Here is a 17161-nt window from a genome sequence, read left to right on the forward strand (position 1 = left end):
TGTTTTGAAGGAAAGAAGGCAGAAAAAAGAAGTGTGTTCCATTCTAAAAGTATTTGAATATTTTTTGTCTTTGCATTCTTCTAATAATTTATATTGGTTTTGATATAATACATTTATAGTATATTTTATTCATATACAATGTTTTATACAATCTTTCATTTACATTGAATCTCATCCAATCATTCATAGGCATTATACTTTACATTATTTTTCATACTAGTTTATTTACAAAATTCACATACATTGTTTGTGAAAACAGATCCTTCCCATTTCCCTCACCACCCTCATCAAATTGTATGACCCCATGACTAGTTCTCCCACTCTCCATCCCCATACACACATACACACACATCCTCACCCGTCCGCTTCCACCCTCAAATTTCCCTTTTTCCCTCATATTCTACAGTAATCGTTTTATGCACTATTTGGCCTTGTGGGCTGAGTTAGTTCACTGTTAATAATGCTCTTCAGTTCCTCTCAAGTTAGGGAATATGATGTTAATGAACTGAAATAAAACTCGGTCAAGGGAAAGTTGAGTTTATCCAAGATTGGACCTTAAGAAGTCTAGCTTCCTGCTGAATATGAGTCACCACTGGCTAAAGGTTTCGACTGGCTGATTAAACAAAAAAGGCCAGTCGTGGTGGAAGAATCCTCCGATCAACTCCACGCTAAAACCATGAGCCACACTGTGTTCCACACTGCCATGGAACCGATTTGGTCTCACGGTGACCCTAAAGAACGGAACGAATATGCAAAAGCCCTGGTGAAGCCCTGCTCTCATAAAATATACATGCTAGAGGTTGTGCTGGAAAATAAAAGCATAAAGAAAACAAAAGGGCAGTATTTATTAACAGCTGTGGGTGGTAAGGGCATTTCAATGAACAATTCTTTTAAATGCGACTACACCATGTACACAAAGGTGGGTCGCTGAAAAGCTAGAAGTTCTTCTAGCTTAATGGCTGTTGACCAGGGTGGGATGGGCAGGGTTCTGCCGCCAGTGTGAACTGCTGCATGCAAACCCTCTCTCAACCCAAACTGTCCGCTCCCAGAGCCCCTTCTACAGAAAGCCTTGTGTCACCCCCGACTAGTGGGGACCCTGCCTAAAAGCGAAATAAATTCATAAACTAACACGAACAACGAGGGTCTGCGAGATTAGAAGAAACCTTCTTTTAGAGTAAAACAACGTTTAACGCGTGTTTATGCCCCGGGACTTTAGAAGGCAGAAGCTTCTCGCTCCCAGAAAGGGCCCAGCGGCCCTGCCTGTGCTGCCAGCGGGCGAAAGAGCTGCGGGAGGGGAGGGCCCTCGCCGGGGAATGGACACCCAGTCACGTTCATCCTGGTGAGTCAGGAGCAGACCAAAACCAGCCCGCCGCCATCCCGGAAATTCACACTCAGAGCGACTAACAGTAGCGACTAACAAAGGCGACCTCCTGTATAAAAGGGGGTGCAGCGCGCGGGGTCCCCGCTGCCGAGGTGCGCACCCAGACCTCGCGGCTGCCCTGTACCTCACTCCCTTCTCGCGAAGTTCGCCCTCAGGACCTGCACTTTGACCCTGCTCGCCCTCAGTACCTGCACTTTGACCCTGCCCGCCCTCAGTACCTGTGCTCTGACCCTGCCCGCCCTCAGTACCTGCGCTCTGTCCCTTCCTTGGCCATGTCCCTGCTGCCCCTTTGTGTCCTTGTGCTCCTCTCCTTGGAGCCGTCGTGGCTCCTCCTCCTGGATGCACGAACTCAATACTGGCCGCCTGACCCGGACCTCATGACCTCTGATGCCCCGGAAGCGGACACACCCATCTCTCCGTCTGCTGCCTATCAACCTCCTGACCCTGCTGACCCTGATCATGCTGCTGACCATGAACAACCTGGTAACCTTGACCCACGTCCTGACCTTGATTACCCTGCTGACCCTGACCACTCTCCTGACCCTTTCGAACCCGGTGACCCCGGTTACCGTCCTGACCTTGCTCACCTTCCTGAATTGCCCCGGAGACTAACAGCCCTGCCCCAGCCGGGGGATTGGGGGGACAAGGAGTCTCTGGCATCGCGCCCGTTTTTGGCCGGGTCTCAGGGGGTCCCGCCTTCGGCGCCAAGGCCTCCTCCGAGGTCTCAACAAGAACTAGAAGACAACCGGCCGCTTCCAGTAAAAAGTAAGGTAGGAATTCCTGTGGGAAATCGGGCCCCAGGCCACGAGGCATGGAGACTCTCGCTCCCAACTATCTATGGTCACGGCTCCACACCCGCGGACTTTATTGTTCCCTCGCTGAAGGGAAACAAGCATGTAGCTGGGAAAACCTCACTACATAAGGGAGTTGTAGGACCCGCTCGAGTCCAGCAAGAGGCTCCAGGGTCCCCCCACGGATCCTCTGACGGGAGAGAATCTTTAGCACTGCCTCTCCAGCCTCAGCAAGAGGTTAAAGCATCTCCAGCTGAGAAAGAGTTCCACTTTCCAGGCTTTCCTGGGAAAAGTGAACCTTCTCCTATCCAGCAGGAGGCCCCTGCTCAGTATCCTACAGAGACTGAACAGTCTCCAGTCGATCTGGAAACCCCATTACGGCCTCTAGAAACTGCTGAGGAAGCTGGATCATCTGTAACTTTGCAGCAGCCCCCACTTCAACCTGTAGAGTTTCCTACAGAAGTTGGAATTGGTACACTCCAACAAGATAATCTAAGAAAACCTACCAATTCCATGGACATGTCACTTTATTCAGGCCAGAAGGACGTCTCAGCCCAGCCTCCAGAGCCACCTGAGGAGGCTGAGTCACTTTCAAATATTAAGGAGAGGCCGGCAGAGTCTTCTGAGTCACATAATAAGGTTGTGGGTCATCATCAGGTGACAGTGTCACTTAAAAAGACACATGAAGCTCAGCAATCACCTTTGCCCGCTGCCAAAGCTGGCCTGGATCTGGGCCTTACTATAAGTCCACGACCAACTACAAATGTTAGATCGCCTGCAACCCAGGTAAAGGTTGCTTTACCAACTGAAGAGCTCCCCAAAGAGGATCAGTCTTCTCCAGCTCAGCAGGGGCTCCTGGGTCAGTCTCCCGAGCTCCCCATGCCTATTGAAATCCCCCTATCTCCGCCAGAAGGCCCATCCCAGGGTCCAGAGGAAGTTCAATCCTCAGTCCAGCAGGAGGGTCTTGGTCCCTCTCAGGAAGCCCCCGTGACTGCTAAACCATTTTTGGTGCATCCAAAGGTCCTAGTTGTACCTTTAGAGCCTCCTAAGGAGATAGAGCCTTCTCCAGGTCAAGGCAAACCCGCAGCTCTACCTCTGGAGCCCATTGAGATGACTCAACCATCTCGGGAACAGCAGACAGCCAGTGAGCCATCTTTAGGAACCCCTATGGAAGTGGACACGTCGTCATTTCAAGAGTTCCCAGCTCAGGCTCCTGAGCCTTCTAAGATTGAAGTGTTACCGTTCCCGCAGGGGACTCCTCAGCAATTGAGTGAACCCCCTAGTAAGGGAGACTCTTCAGTGAACCACGGAACACAGACTTCAGAGCCTCATGTGGCGGAATCTTTGAGCTCACAGGCAGCCCCAAGTCAACCTTTGAAGCCCCCAAAGGAGGGTGCAGCACAGCCTCCAGGCCCTCATGCGGTTTCATTACCGGATGAATATCAGGGTCAGCCTGTAAACAGGCCTGGTGTTACAGCTCACCCTTTGCACCTGGATCATGTCATGATACTTCCCACAGGCCCTCATCTTCCTGAGAGTGAGCATCCCACAGTCCCGCCACAGAACACAGTGCCTTCAGATATTCCTGGAAAGACCAATGAACAATCACACCACTTTCTTAGTACAGATTTGAGTGGTGTCTCAGCTCGATCTTTGGAGATGGAGCATACTGTAACACCTGGTCATATTACCACTACGGTAGAATATTCTACTGCCCAGCAAAGAACCACCCCTCCTTCAAAGTACCTCGAGGTCACATTTCTGTATCCAGAGCAGGTCCAGGCTCAGCAGCCAATCCAGACCAAGGTCACGGATCAACCAGTGAACCTCGATAGTAAGGAACACAATATGGAGGTTGAGCTTTCTCCAACCAAACAAGTGACACCAACTCAGCCTCCAGCGCTTCAAGAAATTGCGGCTAATTCTCTGAGCCATGAAATGACAGCTCCACCATCAGATCAGGCTCAAAATAAACATCAAGGCACACCCAGCATCATAAACCCAGACACAAATACAGTCAGTGCACATGGTCCAACAATCCAGGAGACTCCAACTCGGACTCTATCTCAGACTCCAGAGCCTCCTCAGGCTGCTGTGCTTGCATTTCTAACAATGCAGGGCCTTTCTGACATGGCAGAATCTAGGACAACTCAACAGCCAGCCTCAGTTACACCGCGAAGTCAAGAAAAACTTCTCCATTCAAAGGTGCCTAGTGTCACCGTTCCATCTTCTACCGAGGCGATTACCCTATCTCCAGAGCCTGGAGCAGAGGAAGAGTCTTCTCCAACTGGGCAGGAGACACAAACTCAATCTTTAGAACCACCAGAGGAGGGTGTAAGTCAATCTCCAGGATATAATGAGACAGGTCAGGGCCAAGCTCAGAATTCACAAATACCTGATGTCACATTTAGACTTACAGACCTGAATTCACAAATACCTGATGTCACATTTAGACTTACAGACCTGGAGATAACTGAAACTCAATTTACCTCAGAAACTGAACGTTCCACTGCCCTGCAGAAAACCACAACTCCTCAGTTTACCAAAGCTTTAGAATCCAATACAGAACCTAAACTTTCTACAAACCTGCCAAAGACTGATTTTTCACCAATGCAAGTTAGAGGTCAACTAGTGGACCAAGAAGTTACCATGACTCAACATCCAGCATCAACAGAGGCAGCTGGCACTTCTCCAGTGACTCAGCATTCTTTAAAATCCACCCCAGAAAGGGAGCTCAGAATTACAACAGTGCCACCAAAACATCGTGCCACCCGCAGAAATATCATAGACATTTGTCAGCTCTGTGTCTGCCAAAATGAAACGTTGTCCTGTACTGGCCTTCCCAAAGACAAAATGCTCCACAGAGTGCCTATGCCAAAGCCCAACACATACAATGGCACCTTCACTGTCTTGTAAGTATTCCTTCCTTTGTTGGTTCTCTGCACCCTGCTGACATGACAGCCCTTTGCCTTGAGGACTTCCTGGCTTCCTGATTTTTCCAACCCACACTGAACCACTTCTATATTTATTGTATGTTTTTCATTATCCTCATTTTTCACTTTACTATTCTCTCCAGTTCTCCAGTCTCTTTCTTTTGATTGCTCTTAGAGTTTTTCTATAGCTTTTGGTGAAAGTTTACACAGCAAACTAGTTCCCATTCAATAATCAATCTCTATTTAGATTTGTGACAAAAGTAGCTGCAGTCCTCTCCAGGTTGCAACACTCTTCACACTTCCTCCCTGGGGTCCCTGCTCCCATTTGCCCATCTTTCCTGCCCCTTCTGACTTCTGAATTTTCTTGTGGGGTAAATGTTGCCTTTTTTGGTCTTGCATGGGTGATTCTCTTCACGGTGCTGAGGAACACATTCCTCATGGTGTTTTTGTTCACTATAGGCCTGTATGCAGTTTGGGTGAAAGGAGTTTAGCCTGAGGTTTGACAGGTGTCTAAGGACCATTCTTTTTTTTTTTTCCCCTAAGGACCATTCTTGAGGATTACACCCATCTCTTTTCAGACCAATAAAGCTGGTCTTTTTGAAGAGAATTTATAAATTTGTTTCACATTTTTCTCCCACACTGTCCACTGTCTTGTGATATGAATCACAGGAGTCAGAAATGGTCTCCAGGCACTATGAGATTCTTCCCTTTTCAGGCTGGAAGAGGCTGTTGGTTCATGCCCTTGATCCTGTTGCTTCATGCAATTTTGTTTCATCTTCTTTACAGGATCATGTTCCTTTTCCCATCTCACTGAAAATGATAAAACAAAGTGGTTAAGAAGAGAGATTCTAGTGAAAAACTGCTGAGATTTGAACTCAGCTCTATGATTCCATTTCCTCATCCATATGTGGAATTGCCATCTCAGCAGATTGACTGGAGATTGAGACAGATTTCATTTTTGAAAGTCAGGTACATGACTGTTACGACTAGCACCTGTGAGGAGCCCAATACAAGGCTGGGTGCTGTAGGAGTCCCACAAGTTTAAGACATGACCTTAGGAGCTTAAAACTGATAGATGGGATGTAAGGAATATAAACAGAAAAGGAAGTTTTAAAAGACATACAGACTATTAAGAGTTGAAATTCAGTAGACTCTATAATCACCTAGAAAGCTATGTGGACTTTTAAAACTTTACCTTAAAGAGTGACTCACTCACTCATTGATTGAGATAGGAACTAACTCACAGCAGACCTTCCATGCGACATCTGTGACTGTGTACTACACAGAAAGAGACTTCCCATCTTTCTCCCTCAGGAGCCACTGATAGATTCGAACTGTCAGAGAGATGTGGCTTTGGGTTAGCAATGCAGCTCATTAAGGATTTGGCCATTAGTGCTCCCTAAAAGAGTGATTTGTACTGCTGTTGTTAAGTAAGCTACAGTCAGAACCGACTCATAGCTGAACACCTATCGGGTTTACAGAGGCTGCAAATGGCACAGGAGGAGATTACCCATCTTTCTCCCTCAGAGCAGCTGGTGGATTCGAACCACAATCATTTGAGTTGGCAGTGCAACTCTTAGCAATAAGACACCAGAGGTCCCCCCAAAAGGCCTCCGTAGTGTTGTTAACGATTGAGTCAGAACCGACCCATAGCTGACCATCCAGTGGATTTTCAGAGGCAGTTAATCACAAGAGCGCAAACTGCCCATCTTTCTCCTGTGGAGCAGGAGATCTGTACCACGTCCCTTCAGAATTGGAGTACAGATTCTTACAACTAGACCGCCAGAAATCCAGCAACAGAGGTTTTTAAATTACATCGTCAGATGTAAGAACTAATTAAATTTCAAGGGAGCAAGAAGAATGATTCAAACAGGAGGGTTATTTTAGAATCCATGTGTAAAGCCATCTAAGAGGAAAACTTGATTTGGGTAGACTAAATAGAAAGCTCTAGCAAGCCCTTGGAGGAAGAAGGTGGGAGGGGCCTGAAGCGGAGTGGTTGAAATGGGAATAGCAGGGGAATCCTGGGAGCACTGCATGGCAAAGGAGGACAGGATGGAGTGTTGACTAGAGAGTTGGGGAAGGAGTGTGCAGGAACGTGGAAAACCCAGTCATGACTCCAGAGTCTGTGTCTGAATGATTAGGAGAATGATGGTGGTAGAGCACACAGAGGGAAACTCAACAGTCAGGAAGGAGAGCCGTCTGAGGAGGACGCATGAGATTTAGGCATCTTGTATTCCTGAGCGTAAAGCAACTGAAAGACGTGATTGGACAGAAACATCCGTTAGGCAGGTGGAAAGGCAAAGTAAGTGTTTTGACTTTATTTCAAATGCCACCTATTTGGCGGTATAAAAGGAATAGGTAAGATGTTGCTGAGGGAAGGGAACAGAGTCAAAGGTAAGGAATCAAATCGGCTGTAGGCTTAATGACTGGCCCTGAACCTCAAGAGTTTAACAACTTACTGGAAACACATGGCATTTGTGGATTCCCTTCCACAGTGTATTACTTATTAAAAAGGTATCACAGATGGATTTAGGATGACAGGGAACGTTCCTCCCACCCTTCCCCTTTCACCCTTCTGGCTCTCACTGGTAATGTACTTCCTGCTGCCTGTATAGTCTATAGGCTTCCTTCTAATCTTTTCCTGTTTAATCTGTATACATATATCCATGCTGATCTGGTTTTTTTCTTTCCAATGGGTAAATCTGTTGTTTCTTTTTTCTTATTTAGTGATTACCATTGGTGCCTTGAATGTCAAGTTTTCCCCCCAAACCTGGAAGGATTTCTATAGGTCTTCAGACAAAACTGTGGTGTTACCTGTCATCTCTTTTCTTTGTTCATAATTGCTGATAGTAACAAGAGAGAGGAAAATGGACAGATAGGAAGTTCAGGTCCTGAGGAGATGGCATCATGTGTGCCACTGCCTCTTAGAGGCTCTTGTTGCTGTTGTGAGGTGCCATCAAGTCAAGTATGACTCAAAGTGACCCTGTAAACAGATCTCACCTCTGTCCTGTCTTGTGACATTCTCAGCAACTCTCACATACTTGAGCTCACTGCCATAGTCACTGTGTCAGTCCATCTCTTTTGAGAGTAGAGTCATCCTCTCTTTCACTGACTCCCCACCTCTCTAAGCATGATGTCCCTCTAAAAGAAAAGTTGTTATTCTTTGTCTTGTGTGCCATTCAGTCAAAAGCAATCCACAGCTGACCCTCCAGTGGGTTTTCAGAGGCAGTTTAAAAGCACAAGAGGAGAGTGCCCATCCTTCTTCACCAGAGGAGAAGCTGGTGGATTTGAACCACACACCTTTGGGACTGAAGTGTGGCTTCTTGCCACTAGGCCACCAGGGCACCCAAGGACTGTTGTTAGGTGTTGCTGTGTCGAGTACAACTCAAAGTAAGTCTATTAACACATGACCTGATCCCAGCCCACTGCTGTAGTAACCATGTCAACCAACACATCTAGTCAGGGATCTTCCTTTTGGCTGCACTTTGGTATTTCTTTATGGTTTTCATTGTCCATTACACTTATTTGACTCATCCCTACCAATTAAAAAATATGAACTATGTTTCTTCACAGAAATTTCCAAGGAAATGCCATTTCTTACATTGATAAAAATGTTTGGAAGGCCTACCCATGGACTGAGAAACTGTGAGTACAACCTCTCCAAATAGAAATACAGAAAACTAACCTCATTGTTAACCCCATTGTAAGATCCTTCTTGGTCCAGGATTTTCAGGAAAACAAACAGATTCATCCTGGAGAGGGTTAAACTGGGTGGCTCCTTGGAGGCAAGGATTCTGAGGCTTTGTCTGACATATTTTCGACGTGTTGTAAGGAGGGACCGATCCTTGGAGAGGGACATCATGCTTGGTAGGGTGGAGGGACAGCGCAGGAGGGGAAGGCGCTCTAGGAGGTGGATTGATTCAGTGACTGGGGTAATCAGAATGGGTGTATCTGAGACAGTGCGACTGGCACAGGATAGAGCAGGGTTTAGGGCTGTTGTACATAGGGTCGCTATGACTGGCAATTGACTCGACGGCACATAACAACAACAACAACCACCACCACCACCTTTGGAAAAGGTATGTTTCCATTTTCCATACCCCAAGATGTCCTCCATTGATTGAAATTCTATGCTATTTTGAAAGTTTTAATTTGGTGTGATCTCTTTAAACTACTTAAGAGGCAATTTAAATTTTTCTTTAATTTTACAATCAATACAAATGTTATCAGTGCTTAAGTAAAATAACAGGCATGAGGAAAACCTTTTTTGCTCCCTATTCTTCGAGCTCTGAAGTTCTCCTTACCCAAGTTTGCTATATATCCTTCTCTGCTAGAGTCTCTGCACCTGTCTAAATCTATGTGACATGTGCATTTTTCATGTCTTTTTGTTTTTTAACGACAAGGATGCTTATCAGAGAGCTCTGTTTTCTGAGGGGTCCGTGGGAGTTTTTCTGCTAACATAGAGGCACAATCTCTGGTGGGGAGAATACACAAGGGACACTTTGGGAGACAGATTGGGAATCTCCTGTGTGATTTTCATCCTTGCAAATTTACTATAGGGGCAGGTCTGATTCCATGGCAATGAGTTGTGGGTTAGTTTTTTTCAGTAGATTTTAGCAGAGTTTTTGTTTTGTTTTGAGTTTGTTTCAGGGTTGTTTTGTTTGTTTTGAAGTTGGTTTGGGGGTTTTGGTTTTGTTGGGGTTTTTTTTCTTTTTTAATAGCTGAAAGTAACTGTCTCTTATCTATACGTTAAAAACATGATCTGATTACTTCCTAGGCCTGTGTATGAAATCCCCAAGGAGTAACTTCACTTTTCCAGGCACTTGGTTAATAAAATTCTTCCGATGACTTTCAGTCAATAAGAACAGTGTTCGTTTCAATCTAATATCTTTTGAACTTCCTAAGTTTAAGGAAGATTGTTATGTGCTGTCGAGCCACCTACGACTCATAGTAATCCAATATACTAGCTCTGAATCCTGCCCTATCATGAGCCAATTTCACTGACTCCACCACACCTACCTCTATTATGCCAGTTATTGTGTCAATCCATCTCATCCAGGGTCTTCCTTTCCTGCACTGTCCCTCCACCCTTCCAAGCACGATGACCTTCTCCAAGGACTGGTCCCTCCTGGTACCAGGTCCAAAATATGTGAGAAGGAGCTTCAAAATCCTGTATCCTTACACCTTCCCAATCTCCCTTAAAGAAGCATGTTGTTAAGTGCCATCAACTCTCAACTCATCAGTCTCTCAACTGATGTCACTGTTCTTCAGCACTCTGGAGAGGTCGCTAACAGCGGACTTCCTCAGTGCAACTCATCTTCTGATTTCCTGACTGCTGGTGCCAAGAGTTTTGATTGTGGAGTTGAGCAAGCTCAAATTGAAAACAACCGCAGTGTCTTCTCCATCCATTAGGCATTTGACTGTGTACATCACAGCAAATTGTGGCTAACCTTGAGAAGAACAGGAATCTCAGAACACTTGATTTTGCTCATGTGAGACCTATACTTGGACCAGGATCAAAACAAAGAAACATTGCATGTTTCAAAATTTGGAAAGGTGTGCATCAGGAATATATCCTGATGTGGAACAATCTATATGTGGAACAGATCATTCGAGACGCTGGGCTTTATGAGGAAGAGTGCGGTATCAAAATTGAAGGAAGAATCGCCAACCTGTATGATGCGGGTGATACAACCTTGCTTGCTGAAACCAAGGAGTATGTGAAGCATTTGCTGCAGGTCAAGGACTGTAGTCTTCAATATGAATTGAAACTAAACATCAAGAAGACAAAGATTTTCACCACTGGGCTGACTGGCAGCATGATAGATGGGGAAGAGATTGAGGTTATTAAAGAAACTGATATACATATAAATCTACACTTTCAACAAATTCAAACCTTCTGCCTTCTGCCTGCCTGGGTCTTTATGTTTAAACCTAGAAATTTACAACATGGAAAGGGGACCTGGCTGCCTTCTTTACTGTTCCCTTGCCCTGTATCCTGTACTCTTCCATTGAACCATTATATTCAAATAGTTGTCCCTGACTTCACTCAAGTTAGTGAGGAAAGTGTTGGGAAGGAAAGGGCTGATGCCCTCTGTAGAAATGCACTTGGGAATATGACCATTCCCATGACTGATTATTTACTTCTTGAATTTCTAAAAAATAATACAATCAAAGTTTGCAGCTGCTACTCCCTTCACCTGGTGGTGATACTTCTCTAACTTTTCTATCATGAAGATCCTTTAGGGGCCTTATGCAACTGTATTTTGCTAAGTTTTTCCTGCTGAGACGTTTATTTCTGGCAGGAATCCATACCGATAGGGCCCTTTTTTAAAAAAAAATCCATCCCATTTGCGAATATTATTTAGAAATTACTCACTTCATGTCCTCTAAATTAGTTTAGAATATGTAACTCATTCAGTTTGTGTAAAGTGTCATATAATCAAACAAACAAATCTGGTTATCACTGACAAACAGATTCGTGCTCCTGAGGAGCATTTTGGCCTCGATTCTTCCAAAATAAATGTATTTATTCTTTTGTCAATTTCTGGTAATATTCAGTATTCGTTGTCAACACTGCAATTCAAAGGCATCAGTTCTTCTTCAGTCTTCCTTATTGTCCAAATACAACATGCATATGAAGCAAGTAAAATACCAAAGCTTGGATCAGGCACATCTTGATATTTAAGCTGACATCATTTCTCTTTAGCAATGTAAAGAGATTCTTTCTTAATTTTATTGTAAATTATTTACAAAGTCTGAATACCTTTTCCCCCCCACAGAAGAATCTTTCCATTTCCTTCCCAACCCCCATCCATTGAATCGTGCTACCCTGTTAATCATAAAGAGATTCTTTATAGCAGATTTTCTCAATATATCATCTAATTTCTAGATGCTTTCCATGGATATTAATTATGTGCACAAGTAAAAAAATAATTTTACTTTAATATTTCCCCCTTCTGTCTTGTTTATTAGTACAGTTGTGAGTAGTTTTGTTCTCTTGATGTTGCAAAGGTGTAACCCATGCTCAAGGCTTTGATCTTCTTTCAAAAGTGTTTCAAAGCCTCCTCACTTTCAGCAAGCAAGGTTGTGTCGCCTGCATACTGCAGGTTGTTGTTAATGCATCTTCCTTTAATCCTTTTGCCACTTTCTTCTTCAAATAGCTCTTTCTTGGGTTATTTACTCAGAACACTGATGAGATAGGTATAGTGAAAGGATACAGTTCTGATGTACATCTGTTCTAATTTTAAAACACCCTTATTCTGTTTGAACAACTGTTTCTGGGTTTATGTACAGGTTCCACAAGAGCAGAATATTTGTCCTCACAAGCTGCCCTTTGAAATCTTCAGTTCTGCTCTCTCCATCATCATTGAAATATATTTGAGTAGACTTCATTTTTTTAGAATAGTTGTATGCTTACAGAGAAATTGGAAAGTGCAGAGGTTCCCAGGCACCACCTTCTTCCTGCACATCATGTCTCTTATAGACACCTTGTGTTCCTGCACATGTAAAATGCATGAATACATTTGAGGACTTAATGCTGATACATTAACTAAAGTGTCTGTTTTACATTAAGGTTCACTCTTGATGTTCTGCAGTCCTCGAAATTTTGACAAATACATCGACAATCCTCTGTAATGGTCAAGACACAGCAGTATCATACAGAATCGTTTCGCTGCCCTAAAAATGCTCTGTGACCCCCTTTCCCATTCATCACCCTCCCTTTGAACTACTAATCTTTTGTCTCTATGGTTCGGACTTTCTAGAATGTCATGTAGTTGAAATCATACAATACACTTTTCCAGACTGACTCCTTTCCCATGCATTTCCGTTTCCTGGTACTTTTCATAGTTGAGAGCTTGCATCTATTGTGTGATTATAGGGTGCTCTGGTGGCATAGTCCACTGGGAGTTCTGCTATTAGATCAAAGGCCTCACATTTCTGGTGAACTGAATCCACTAGCTGATCCAAGTGAGAAAAATAGGCAATCTTCTCCCACGTGGTTTATGGCCTCTGAAACCCAATGGATGGTCAGCTTTGAATTGGTTCCAACTTGATGGCAATGAATTTGGGTTTTCTAAGCATCGATATACTTCAGTTTGTCTCTTCATTCCTTTATTAAAGGATTTCTTGGTTTCAGTTTTTAGCAATTCTTAATAAAGTTGATATAAATGTTTGTGTGAGGCTTTTTATGTGTATATATGTATCCAACTTCATTGGATAAGTACCCAGAAATAGCACTGCTGGCTTGTATAATTAGCTTGTGCTTAGCTGTGTATGAATGTCAGGCTTTTTTCCAAAGTGGATGGACTATTTTGTATCCCTACCAACAATGACTGAACGTTACTGTTATTCTACAATGTTTGCCAGCCTTGTTGTTACCTGTGTTCTGAATTTTAGCTACTCTAACATATTTGTAGTGGTATATCTCTTTTTTGCTCTCATTTTTAAATTTGCAATTCCAATGATATATCTTCAGTAGAATTTTGCTTGCATGTGACATTAATAATATTGTCTGATAATTTCCATCTTCTGTTGGATCACCTTTTTTGGGAATAGGAGCACAAACACTCATCTCTTCCAGTCAGTTGCCCAGGTAGCTCACTTCCAAACTTCCTGACAGAAACATATTAACACATCCAGAGCTGCATCTGTTAGTTGAAATATGTCACTTGGTATTCCATGAATTCCTGGGGCCTTATTTTTTTTGCTAATCCCTTCAGTGCAACTTGAACTTCAATGATAATTCTTCATTATCATTAGCTCTTGCTCATATGGTACTTCTTGAAATTGTTCAGTGTCAAATAATTCTTTATGGTACATCAATCCTGTATATTCTATCTTCTTTTGATGCTTTCTACATCATTCAAGAATGTGCCCATAGCATTTTTCAGTATTGCCACTAAAAGCTTGTTTTTTAGTTCTTTCAGCTTGAGAAATGCCGAGCCAGTTCTTCTTTTTCTTTTTTTATTCTATTCTTTTTAAATCTCTGCCTTCAACTCTTTGCACGTTTAATGAGAATATTTTGCTTTATTTTCTAGAGCTGCCCTCTGAAATCTTTTGTTCAACTCTTTGACTTCGGCATCTCTTCCTTTTGTTTTGGCTTCTCAATCCTCTAATGCAATTTTCATAGTCTCTTTTGATATCCATTTTGTTTTCTTCTTTCTCTACTTTGTAATCACCTTTTGCTCTCTTCATGGGTATCTTTGATGTCCTCTCACAGTACTTCTGACTTTTGATCATTGCTGTTTAATGCGTCAAACATGATCTTGAGATGATTTTTAAGTTCTCTTTAGCTCATCATCATATTCCCTGCTCCCAAGAAGTCACAGCCATGAAGGTTGAGCTGTGCAGTTTCAGAGGGTTCACGATCTACCCCGGGCATGGGAGGCCCAAGCCTGAACCATGGGATAGTGTTCCAGTTTCTTAATGCAAAATTCAAGTCAGCATTCCTTTCCAAAATGAATTCAAGGCAAATAAATTAGACTGTCCCACACAGAAGAAAGCCAAAAGAGGGCCAATCAGAAGAAATTAAAAAGGCAAGAACCTGCAATCAAAAGTCTGAAGAACTTAGAGAAGTCCAAGGAGGACAGGCTATCAGGGCTGCCAAGGAAGCAAACATGGCTGAACAAGCATCTAAAAAGACCACAAAGGCTGCTACTAAGGCGCCTACCAAAGGAGCGCCTGAGCAAAAACATGAAGCCTGTGAGAGTCTCTGCTCCCCAAGTTGGTGGAAAACTCTAAGTTAGCAGATGAGACTTAAATATTCAATTAAAAAAAATTCTCTTTAGCACTTTCGGGTGGGGGTGGGGGGTCCTTGACAGCCGATTTTCCCAATGCAACACATGTTTTGATTTTTTGATTATTTGAACCAGGGGTATTGACAACTTTCATTTTTTTACCATCTATCATGATGTTGCCTATTGATCCAGTGGTGAGGATTTTTTCTTTCTTGATGTTGAGATGGGATCTATAGCTGTCTTGAAATATTCCCTTTGCATTTCTGATTTTCATTATGGAGACAAGATAGAAATTCCTCCTTCAGGTAGTCTTGTCCTACCACTGGTCTCCAGAAATTATTAAATTTCTCTTTGATGCTCTTTATTAGCCTGCATTTCTTTCCAGTCATTTCTGCTCAATCTAAGAAACTTAGCAGTGTTCAGTTTTAGCATCAAGCTAATCACTCCCTCATGGAACATGTAGTACTCATTCATTGAAATGAACCAAACGCAGCACTTATATACCGGTATATAAGAAATGTTACCAACATAATAGTGAAAGAAACAAAACAAAAAATGGAATATGTAATATGATTCCATTTTAGGTTCAAGAACATGTTAAACCATGCTGTTTGTGGTTAACAACGGACAGGTTTTAAATATATTTAAAGAATAAGGAAACTCTTTTCCTAAAAATTAGGATTATATTAGGGGACAGATAAAGACATGTGACTGAAAAAAGACATTAAAGGCTTCTGGGATGCTTCCTGTGTGCTTTCTTGACATAAATGATGTTGGCTTTGTAGTTATTGAACTGAACATTCATGCTTTATGCACATTTTACTTCTCAAAAGAAAATGTTCTAAATGGAGAAAAGTGTCAAATTGCTTCACTTGTAGCATATTTTCAGTGAGGCTTCCATAGTAAGGTTTCGGAAAAGTGAATAGGGAAAGTGAAGGGAAATGTTGATTATTCTAATTTAGGAATCATAACAAGAAAACTTTGGACGAAAACTGAGAAGCTACTATCCCTAAATTAAATACAAAATAGACTATCTTGGTGACACCATTGCCCAGGTTGCATAGTGCTATATAGCAAATAGTTGTAGCTTGTATTTTGAGTCAAAAATAACTTTTCTATTTTCCAGGATTCTCAGTGATAATTTTCTGACTGAGTTACATAAGAAGTCATTTGAAGGACTGTACTTTCTCCGATATTTGTAAGTTAGCCAGATAGTTCTATTTATTTCTGAGCTTTTACTCAAATATGATATGAATAAGGTACTTGGGATGAAGAATATACAAATTTGGACCATTCTGGTTTTCCCTACACATTTCTGATTTTAATAATGGGGACAAGATAGAAATTCATCCTTGTCTTATAGAGGAAAACTTTGATAATCAGATATGAGTATTTACAGACACTCATATGAACTTTGTAGTATAACTGTTCAAAACCATCTATTTTTATTTAGAATACAACACATAATGTGTTTTTATAGAGTTCATGCACTGAGAATGATTTATGTATTTTCAGCATACAGCCCATAATGTGTTACTATAGAGTTCATGCACTGAGAATGATTTTTATATTTCCAAAAAGTCTTAAAAGACGACTGTGCAACAGAAGGTCTCTGTGGCTATCTAGCTTTACAGAAAACAGTTGAAGAAATGGGTTTATTAGAACAAGAAAAAGTTTAACCTCTGTCTATTGTCTGTAAAAAAGGGCAAGGGCCATGTGGGAATGGTTATATGTGACCTTTATCAACTTTACAAAGGGGAAATGTTGCAATTAAAAACATCAACAATACAAAATCAACTTTCAGTCCAAAAAGGGGGCTCTGATGGGTACCAATCTTATCAGGCCTTAGAAGGTAAACTGCTTGTTCCAGCCTTAAAAAGTCAGTCTATTTTTTCCCCCTCTTTCTTTTCTTTCAAATGTACATCTATTCAATCAAAAGTCCAACAAAGATCTAGAAATCTGTTAAAATGCAAATGTCCTCAGAATACTAGATGTGGCATAATTATAGCCAAGCTAAGCCCCATGGCTTCATGTTGTACTGTTTTCAACAAGCATTTCTCTAGGGCAAATCCTTTCCTTTTATTATATCCACTCAGTCTCAAGGAAGACTTGAATGCTTTCAGGACACACACTATCTGGTCAAATTTAATATCATACATCTTAACATTAAATCAATCAAAACCTCAATTAATTCTACAATATATCTTTTCATTGCTGTTGTTGCGACTCATAGCGACCCTATGTACAACAGCCCTAAACTCCGCTCTGTCCTGTGCCAATCGCACTGTCTCTGACACTCCCATCCCAATTATCCCA

General features: G+C 42.4%; 1 protein-coding gene across 1 annotated transcript in view; it reads left to right on the top strand.

Moving 5' to 3' along the window:
* The first annotated feature begins 907 nt into the window (after window positions 1-907).
* LOC102858302 (leucine-rich repeat-containing protein 37B-like) overlaps window positions 908-17161 on the top strand; it is a 69949-nt gene continuing 53695 nt past the window's right edge. Inside the window, exons 1-7 of the mRNA XM_006897873.1 lie at window positions 908-919; window positions 1217-1339; window positions 1537-1864; window positions 2068-2146; window positions 4950-5084; window positions 8679-8750; window positions 15972-16043. Of these exons, the coding sequence (XP_006897935.1) occupies window positions 908-919; window positions 1217-1339; window positions 1537-1864; window positions 2068-2146; window positions 4950-5084; window positions 8679-8750; window positions 15972-16043 (821 nt within the window). The remainder of the gene's footprint in view (window positions 920-1216; window positions 1340-1536; window positions 1865-2067; window positions 2147-4949; window positions 5085-8678; window positions 8751-15971; window positions 16044-17161) is intronic.

The sequence above is a fragment of the Elephantulus edwardii genome, unplaced genomic scaffold (assembly GCF_000299155.1).
Source record: "Elephantulus edwardii isolate Elephantulus edwardi_28Jun2011 unplaced genomic scaffold, EleEdw1.0 scaffold00216, whole genome shotgun sequence".
NCBI classification, from domain to species: domain Eukaryota; kingdom Metazoa; phylum Chordata; class Mammalia; order Macroscelidea; family Macroscelididae; genus Elephantulus; species Elephantulus edwardii.